The sequence below is a fragment of the Gobius niger genome (assembly GCF_951799975.1).
Source record: "Gobius niger genome assembly, chromosome: 14".
Classification (NCBI taxonomy): domain Eukaryota; kingdom Metazoa; phylum Chordata; class Actinopteri; order Gobiiformes; family Gobiidae; genus Gobius; species Gobius niger.
The window spans coordinates 8,565,508-8,575,498 of NC_136865.1; the positions used below are offsets into that span (position 1 = coordinate 8,565,508).

Consider the following 9,991-nt stretch of genomic DNA (forward strand, 5'->3'; position numbering starts at 1 on the left):
ATTTTGCTGGTGTGAATGATTTTTGTGTAGTATTATAATAAATGACTTTGAATAACTTTGTGTTCTTCCTCATCCATTTAGTTAAATTGCACTCATATTCTCTTGTCTACTCTAGCCTACATAGCTTTGACAACATTGTTATTAAACAATAACCAAATTAAAACATTTTTACCAAAACATAACAGTGGTCTATCATTTTCCATGTGTGAACATGTGCCTGATTTAATGCCCGACAATTGATTTAAATACCACGGGTCAAAACACGTGAGAAAATAGCGGAAGTCAAACGAACTTATTTCAAAATAAAACATTGTATAACAGCACCTCTGTAACAAAAGCAGCATTGATTGAATGTATTAATTGCTGATATAAAATATCAAAATGCTTAATGCACTTATATAATTACACTATACAACAAAAGGTGTAAGGTGAACTTGCTGTTTCAATATTTGTGTTTTGAAATATAATTGAATGGACATTCGTGTCATCCATGACTTTCGGATCAGCACCTTCATATCCGAGGCCATGGTTTTCCACCGAAAAAAGGTGGCTTCCCCTCTCCAGGTGGGTCGAGAGTCCTTGCCTCAAGTGGAAGAGTTCAAGTATCTCGGCGTCATGTTCATGAGTGCGGGACGAATGGAGCGTGAGATCGACAAATGGATCGGGGTCGGCGTCGGCAGTGATGCGCTTGCTATATATGACTGTTTGTGAAGAGGGAGCTGAGTCGGGGCAAAGCTCTTGCTTTACGGATCGATCTATGTTCCCACCCTCACCTATGGTCATGAGATCTGAGTAATGACCGAAGGGACGAGATCGCGGATACAAGTGGCTGAAAGGAGTTTCCTTCGCAGGGTGGCTGGGCGCACCCTTCGAGATGGGTGAGGAGCTCAGTTGCCCAGGAGGAGCTCGGAGTAGAGTCGCTGCTCCTTCACATCTGAAGGAGCCAGCGGAGGTGCTTTGAGCATCTGTTTCGGATGCCTCCTGGGTGCCTCCCTCGGGAGGTGTTCCGGGCATGTCCTACTGGGAGGAGGCTTCATAAAAGGCCTGATACACCTACACAAGAAAACACAATAGAGGTTATGCAGATTCTAGTCCTTGGTAGTCATTGTATATAATATATCTCTATTTACTATTTAATTGTTTTTTCCTCACATTTCCTGCCTATTTGCACACCCTGAGTGTTTTTAAGAGTTGAATGTAACAAATAAATGTCTCCGTTGTGAGATCAATAAAGGCTCTTATTTTATCTTATCTAGAAAGAAAGAAAAATCTAAATGGACACATGAATTAATAGTCAGGTAGAACGTCACAATTCAAAAATATAACATGCAAACATGGTATTTTCTTTTATTGAATGCAAAGTGTCTGAATTTTATTGTGAAAGCCCTGAGCGGAAGTGCCCTCGCTGCGTCGCTGCCGCTGCAGCGCTCCGCAGCTGCACGCGCTCCCGTCCCTCCAGCGCGAGACATCCGAGCTGAACGTGCAGTCAGTGTGCGTCGCGGCGGTAATGGCTGCCAGCGAGAGACAACAAATGAGCCTCCGACACACGCTTTAAAGGTGAGATCTCCCCGCGGCTTCCTCCAGCTGCAGGCACTCTTGTGCTCATATGATCGGCTTATGCGCGGGCTCCCGTCACCTACTTCTTTGGCAGGTGTGCATGTTTTGGGGAAATCCGGATTGGATTTCCTATTGACAGTCTCATGCATATACAATAAAGTGCCACAGCCTGGTGCTTGACATGCATGCCCTCTCCATACCCGGGACTTTAGTGGCCATTGGACTCGATTTAATGGGAAGGATTTTGAGATTGTTGCCTTTGTAGCTTCTTGGTGATCGCTGCATTCTTTGTTAGCTGGTGTTAACGTGATTAGCTAACGTTAGCAGACCAACAACATTGTTCGCTGTCGGTGGCCAGGCCAGAGCTGCGTTAGCCAATCAGTCCCAGGGAGAGCGCAATTAGCCCTGTTAGCACATCGGCTATCAACCTGTCAGTGGCCCCGGTGCGCTTTCACTGTCCCGTCCTGTCAGGGCCACGTGAAAGTGACAGGTGGCTCTGGAGTGGAGAAGTCTGACATTTTCCCGAAGTTAGAAATCAATAGATGATGATTTTGATTGTTCAGTAAATCCTGCCCTGTTCCCCCTAACAACTTGGCTGAATGTATTGACACAAATGTATCTGTGCATGAATAATGTGATTAATAATTTAAGATCCCTAAGTCATCTCTTTCACCATATCCTTTTGTTTTACATTTAGAGCGCACACAGAACAATATAGTAGATACTAGATATGCCTCAGATTTAAAATAAATAAATACGCCATTGACATTATAGATGTTATTGACAGACAAAATACACACTGTTGAGTCCTTTTTTCTTTTTTTTTTCAAAGTTTGTGTTATAAGTCAAGATACACTTTTATTTAACTTAACACATTCGCAAAGGCTACAATGTTTGGATGTTATACCACACAACAACCCTCTAGTTTAGACCCCTACGAACCACATAATCTGAAATACATGTTTATTTTGTTTGATCAGGATTTGACAACCCAGTGCCCGTCATGTTATTACTCCTTTTGAGTCTTGAACAAGTGTAAAATGCCTGGAAACCCATGAATTATAATGAATATGTGCCGTACATTGCGAACTGACTTGAAAATTCTACTTCACTGCTTTGCTTAATCTTGCAGCCTTCATCTTTGTGCCTGTCCTTATGAGTTTCGCTAAAGGTTCACAGTTGTTATCGACAAGGAAGTGGCAGATGGTTGACAAATCATCATAGAAAATTGTGGTTTGAGAGCAACGGTAGGTTGGCCAATGGGAGTAATGGACGAGCAGGTTTATGCAATAGGTTTGGGCGAAAGGGACCTGGTATGTTAATTATAGTGGTGCTGGTGCTTAGGGCTGCACGATATTGAAGTGACTTGCGATATGCGTTGCTGCTGTGCAATATCGCGATAACGGTATTATTGCGATATTTCACTAAACACGATATGTTAAATTTTTTCAGCAAATTGTGTCAAAAGAAGACTTAAAAACACCCCATCAGGACCAAAATAAGGGCAGAATTTAACAAAGCTAGTAAATGTTTAACAGAAACTGAACTTTTACACATGACTTCAATGCATTGTTTGCAAATAAATGGGTCGATCTCAGTCAGATGAAGGCTATGGTGATGTTGCGATATATTATGGCTTCTCACAATACGGATATTGCGTCAGCTAATATCGCGATACGATATTTTTCGCGATATATTGTGCAGCCCTAATGGTGCTGGATATAATAATGAGACTGAAAGTGCAAGCATAACTAGTTGTTTTCATAATCATATAAAAAAACATTGTTAAGAGTTGGATTAAAGTGCCTATTGTGATTCTACCAAACTGCGATTTGTAAAAAAAGAAAAAAGGGGAGTTTTGGATTATTGCGTAACTTGATCCAACAAATGAATGATGTTTATGGTTGTAATGTTTGTTGAGTGCAGTGGCCTCTTGTGTTGGGATTGTGCATTGCAACCAGTTAAATGGTAGGTTCTGTCCCCATGCTTGTTGTGGGACCTGTGTAAAAAGCCATTGTCTCGTTTTCTGGGCATGTGTGGAAAGAATGTGAACTATGGAGACTCATTCTACGAACCGTCCCTCAAAAAGTATGGCCTTCGGTGTCATCTCCGTCAAATTCAATATGGCCGCAGTCGGTGAAGGTTGGTATTTTCAGTAAATGTTAGAAATTGTATGTGTTTTTTGACCAGTGGATGAAAAATTGTAGCTTATCTATTTTATATTTACTGCAGTGAATTGAACATGTATTCAGGTTCATTCATGTTGTCTATAATATTAACAGTTTGGCCACAAGCTCAGTCAAATCTGTTTCAAAGTTTCATATCAGTTTCTAGCTGTAGGCCACCTGACGTGAAAAAAGGAAAGAAAAATATTGATATTTCTGAGATAAAGTAAGTTATTCTACACAAATCTTTTCCTTCCTATTCTGAAGAATAAAAAGCAAACAAAAAACTCTTTGTTAAGAAGACACTGAATCAGGTAATGTGACTAGTCTAAATATTCAATGACAAATTTTGAAATTCTTAGGCTTTAGTCTAAAGCAATTTGATTACAAGTTTTTTGTTGTTGTTTTTAGCTCAATCAGGTTATTACACAGGTTATTAATACTTAAAAAGTGCTGTAAAACACTCATTTCAACAAAAAAGACCAACATATTTTCTAGTCAACAGCAAATGATATTCAAACCTCTCCATCTCTTTTGCGGTCCCGCAGCGAGGACTAGGATGGTCAGCAGCCAGGCCAAGTACGAGCTGATCCAGGAGGTGGGGCGCGGCAGTTACGGCGTGGTGTACGAGGCTGTGGCGCGGCGCACGGGGGCCCGCATGGCCGTCAAGAAGATCCGCTGCCACTCGCCGGAGAACGTGGAGCTGGCCCTGCGCGAGTTCTGGGCCCTCAGCAGCATCCAGAGCCAGCACCCCAACGTCATCCACCTGGAGGAGTGCATCCTGCAGAGAGACCAGCTCGCCCAGAGGATGAGCCACGGGTCCAACTCCCCGCTGTATCTGGAGGTGAGGACGCGTGGCTTTTGGTTGGGCTAAAAGATATGGGAAAGTTAGACTGAAACAAGACCCTGATGCCAAAGATTATGAGTTACTTGGTTTTCCTAGCTTAAATAAATGACCAAAAATATGAGTGGTTTTGCTCTTTATGAAATTTATGAGCATTATTAGGGCTACAACTAATGATTCTTTTAATAATCGATTAGTCCACAATATTTTATATCTTTTATTAACTCAAGACTTGACCTTAATTAAAGCGCCTATGCCACATTTAGATAAAAGTCACAATAACTTATAAACTTTTGTATAGACAAAGATAGTCAAGGTCTGTCCCTTATTAAACTGCCTTTGACTGTTGCTGTGAAATAGGGTAGAATTTATTATTAGCCACAGTAAAGCTAATACTAACAATTAGTCAATAGCCCTATGGATGCTCTGGATGCTTGCGTTTCAAGTGCTCGTTCATTATAACTGCCCTCCTGCCTAGTAGCAGCACATCTTGTTCCCCCTCAGGAAAGTGAAGTGAAAACACTGACCCCTGAAGTCCCTGTGATGCAAGAAAACAAACAAAAACAACAACTAAATGACGGTGTTTGAACAAAAAAACAGATGAGGGCGATTTGCTGACAATGGAAAAACTTTATTTTTTGTCGACATCGTGGATGATGTTGACTAATCGTTGCAGCCCTAATCGTGATCCTCCTCAAAAGCTAAGGCCACTCTTCTTGCCGTCTAAGAGGGCACAAGCTGTAAACATTTGGACATGTGCCACTGACAGACAATTGCACCAAATTTAGCCTAATAACAAAAGCACCTCTCCTTACAGCTGGTGCGGAGTCCCATTAGGATTGGGATGCATTTGCAAATGGAGGCTAAGTGGATCTGAATGGCTCCAAATTACCCATTAGAAATCAACAAGGATTGCTTATGGGTATTTGCAATTTCCCACGGAACTTGGAAGCAGAGAATCCCTTTCCCGAAATCTTCTCTTTGGTTTGCACTGCCCTATTTTCGCCGTACGCTTGTTGAGTTACTTCAATGGGAAAGGTTTTTGAGTCTAGTTAAATGACTGTTTTCCGTCTGCCTGTTTGGTGGTTGTATCGCGTTACTTTGACAGGTAACATGGAGAGAACATGAGAAAGCAGTTGACCCCATTTCCCCCGAGTGTCCTGACACAGCCTACATGTGCCATGGCTTTGTTCCTCTCTTACGTGCCAGGCATTTCTCCCATGCAACAAAACAGGTGTGGTCCTTAAACATAAGAATAACCAGATTGTCAAGGGCCCGTAACTACCAAGATCTTTTGTTCTACTCCCTTTACGGAAAATTCCATTTGAATATGTTTATAACCGGCTGATGCATGTGAGTTTTGTGTGAGATTGGCTGTTAATATTTCACTCTTTGCGAACTGTGTGAACCGGGAGGACTCTCGGTATATTTCAATTACGCGGCAGGGCAGTTGAGAATATGGCAGGCGTCCAAGCTCCCAAGTATGTATGGAGGGGGAAACACTAAACTGTGGCTACACGCCTCATTAGAGACCGAGTCATGTAGAAACAGAATGTAAGGACTGGAATTCTTTTGACTTGCAGTGTCCCGAATGTTCAAGAGGTGAAGAGATAGAGCGGGGAGAGGTGTTTTTTGGTCCCCTTCGATCAAGGTCACAGTCAAACTTTATGTCCAATCTAACCACAGTTGAGCCAAATGCAGAAAAACCTGTCAGAAGAATTGTATGTAGATATATTTATTGTACTCTACCTTTTACCAGTTGTGAATAATGTTCTATTGTGATCGAGAAAACAAACAGAAAAGCCGGTAAAAGATCCCGTCTGGCACATGTGGCAGAGCCTGCGGAGTTTCCTAGCAGGCGTTTTGCCGCCCACAGTGGCAGTTCGGAGGTGGGTGCGGGGGCCTCTGGTAATGGGGGCGACCTCAGCCAGCCTGTCTGTGGCCTGTCATGCCGCGCTGCCTCCCTGCCGGCTGATTACAGTCACTCAGCACCAACACGCGGGGGCCATTGTCAAGAGCACCCATTCAACTTTCTGCAGAGCAAGCATTGGACACCTTCCCAGATCCCCATTATTTTCCGCCTTTTAAAAAAAAAAAAAAAATTAATACCCCCGTAATGTTCGAGTACGTGCTTACAGAAGAACAAATGATAATGGGGCGGAATTATCTGACCGCGCCAACTGTGGGATAATTTGGCATCTATTCGGTTGGAGCGAGAGGAAGCCTCGGCCTGTGGTGCATAGCAGACAATGAGCAGTCATTTGTTTACTGCAGGGATTCCACCAGGGAGTGTTTCTGTGTTGCTAACAATCTTCCAGGTTAGTGTAGCTACAGGGGCCTTTTCATTTCCTCAATGCATTATGTTCATTGACCTTTATTTAACCAGGAAAGTTTCCACTGAGATTCAGAATCTCTTTTTCAGTGCAGTCCTGAAAACATTATTGAGACATGATTAAAAGCTTAAAGTGAGTTAAGCAGAATTTGGTTCCTTCACCAAACCTGTAGCTGGTCCAGTCCATTTTGCTCGCTAGAAGCCATTTAATACTAATTGAATTTGAGATGGATGAAATGTAGCACGTTTTTTGGGCCATTGTCAAAAATAAAAAGATGATTAAATGAAGTCGGTTCCTCGGGCTAGCATGAAAGATGAGAGGGTCCGGACGTCGCTTTGATTTAAAAAAAAATAAAAAAAATCACTCCCAACAGAAGCAGAGAGATGGTACGAATGCCAAGCCACGGCGGCACCGCTGCTCAGTTCTCAAGCCCCTCTTTTCTTCTCTCACGCTCTGAGCATTTCCCATTGCTGCTCATTTGTCAGTAAACATGATCAAAACACGCTTAGTGATGCAATCTCACATCCTAGGGCTGTCTTCAATGGTGCAGCAAGCAGACAGAAGCATTTGGCTTTGTGTCTCAATTCTAGCAAGAAAATGCTTTTACTATATAGACACATGTGTGAGTAGTTTCCCTGTTTTTTGACTCAACAAGGCCTTTTTTTTTCTCATATATTGTCTGTTTCTAAGTTTTTACACCAGTAATATTTGAAATGGTTTCAATATTCCTTTTTTTTATACTTTGAAAATTATAGTTGTGACGGTTCAATTGCTAGGCACTGTGCCAGCCAAAGCATTGTTAGATCTATGGCTGGCTTTAGAAATGGTTGAATTTACCCGTTCTATCCTACATCTCACCTACTGGCCACAATGTAAAAATAATGAAAGATAAAGAAAATAAAGTTGTTTCATTGAAACAATTGGACCGAATATGCAACCTTGAGGCACCCCTTTTTTCACATTTTAATGGTTTAATCAAATTTAGAGTTCTTTGCGACATCCAAAATGCATTGTTGTTTGAAGAAGCATTACCTGTTGATAAACCATAACCTTTCTTTGTGTTTCCTCAGCTGGTGGAGACGTCCCTCAAAGGCGAGATTGCGTTTGACCCGTGCTGTGCCTACTACCTGTGGTTTGTCATGGACTTCTGTGACGGCGGGGACATGAACGCCTACCTTCTGTCCCGTAAACCCAGCCGGAAGACCAACACCAGCTTCATGCTCCAGCTCGGCAGCGCTTTGGCCTTCCTCCACCGCAACCAAATCATCCACCGTGACCTCAAACCGGACAACATCCTAATTTCACAAAGTTCTACAGCAACTGGCTCTATGGAGCCTACCCTCAAAGTTGCAGATTTTGGGCTTAGCAAGGTATGTTCGACTTCCGGGCTGAATCCGGAGGAGCCGGCTAGCGTCAACAAGTGTTTCCTTTCAACCGCATGCGGAACGGACTTCTACATGGCGCCCGAGGTGTGGGAAGGGCACTACACGGCTAAGGCAGACATCTTTGCTCTCGGGGTGATCATTTGGGCCATGGTAGAGCGGATTACCTTCGTGGATGTAGAGACTCAGAAGGAGCTCTTAGGCAGTTACGTGCAGCAGGGCACAGAGATTGTGCCGCTTGGGGAAGCACTTTTGGAAAACCCCAAGATGGAGTTGCTAATCCCGGCTCGGAAAAAGAGCATGAACACCCATATGAAGCAGCTCATAAGGGAGATGCTGTCGGCCAACCCTCAGGAACGGCCCGACGCGTTCGAGCTGGAGCTAAGACTGGTGCGGATCGCGTGCAGAGAGATGGACTGGGATACGTGATGGTACTTGAACACACCGCGGACTAATACCCTAACATACATGAGTTACTGTTAGGCACTCTGGGGATTACCGTTTTTTTTTGTAACTACAGACAATAACTGCAGTAGTCTGTGTATTGTTGTCATGACTAAAGCCACTGTCCAAGCACACGGATGTCCTGTACTCGCTGTGTTTTTCTAACCAAGAGAACCATTCACCTGTTGTTGCTGCTGCACCAAATTGCAGCTCTGTCTCAGGCTAAACACATCACAGCTTCCAAATATAGACAACTTGACCATGGATTTTGGTTTCCTCCTTTGTTATAAGAACACAAACACCTTTTAATTGCTGTTGCGTTGCACAAAATTCTACTTATGGTGTCTATGCTTTCCCTTTTGCTTACCCAACATTTTGGCCTCAAATAACTCCAGACCAGAACTGATATTTGAAACAAATTAAATTTAGCTCGCTTTGCTTTTAACAATGGCTGAAACCAAATTCTAGCACGTCGTCGTTCACATAAATAGAGCAGAGGCATCTCAAAGATGTAGCAGGTTTGCCTTCAAATCCCATCTTCCCATCTCGGTGCTAAGATTTTTGCTCCGCGCAATACGAGACAACATCCTGTGACCACCACCGCATCCATCCATCCATCCATCCATCCATCCATCCATCCATCCATCCATCCATCCATCCATCCATCCATCCATCCATCCATCCATCCATCCATCCATCCATCCATCCATCCATCCATCCATCCATCCATCCATCCATCCATCCATCCATCCATCCATCCATCCATCCATCCATCCATCCATCCATCCAAAGGGCCAATACTTCTCTGCCTGGTACAACAACACCAGCATTACTGTAGCGTACAGTTTTGGCATTATACAGTCCTGGCTGCTCAGGTATTACCAATAAGAATCATGGGAATTGAAGGCAAACATCGGAAGGTAAGTCTGCTCTTTTTATTGACAGGAAATAGACCATTGTTTGGTGCGTGAAGATAAACTTTTGTTCTCTCTACTTACAACGCTGCTCTTTCGGGTGGGTATTGGGTGTGGATGAGTTTGTGGGGTGACCGTGACGCTATCAGCAAGGGTACAGGCATTGGGTGCTTGTGGTACACTTTTCGAGATGAGCTCCCGAGATACTAACAAGTGAACCAGAATGTAAAAAAAAGAAAGAAAAAAAAGATGATGGATCGTAATTTTTGTTGATATGGAGCCTTAAACACAAGCACTTGGCGGCTAATGAGAGAAATGTAATGGTACTTCGGTTGAGGGTTAGCCGTAAGCG

At 43.2% G+C, this 9,991-nt stretch overlaps 1 protein-coding gene across 1 annotated transcript; it reads left to right on the plus strand.

Moving 5' to 3' along the window:
- The first annotated feature begins 1,422 nt into the window (after positions 1–1,422).
- On the plus strand, positions 1,423–9,065 carry pdik1l (PDLIM1 interacting kinase 1 like). Its single transcript, XM_079571504.1, has 3 exons — positions 1,423–1,557; positions 4,271–4,566; positions 7,970–9,065. Exons 2-3 carry the CDS (start codon positions 4,282–4,284, stop codon positions 8,708–8,710), a joined length of 1,026 nt encoding a protein of 341 aa, XP_079427630.1. The 5' UTR covers positions 1,423–1,557; positions 4,271–4,281; the 3' UTR covers positions 8,711–9,065.
- Positions 9,066–9,991: the final 926 nt, after the last annotated feature.

Excerpts from the sequence above, each read along its gene's own strand:
- pdik1l (XM_079571504.1), top strand. The coding sequence starts at position 4,282 with ATGGTCAGCAGCCAGGCCAAGTACGAGCTGATCCAGGAGGTGGGGCGC. Across the intron at positions 4,567-7,969 it reads ACTCCCCGCTGTATCTGGAG|CTGGTGGAGACGTCCCTCAA; the intron begins GTGAGGACGCGT and ends GTGTTTCCTCAG.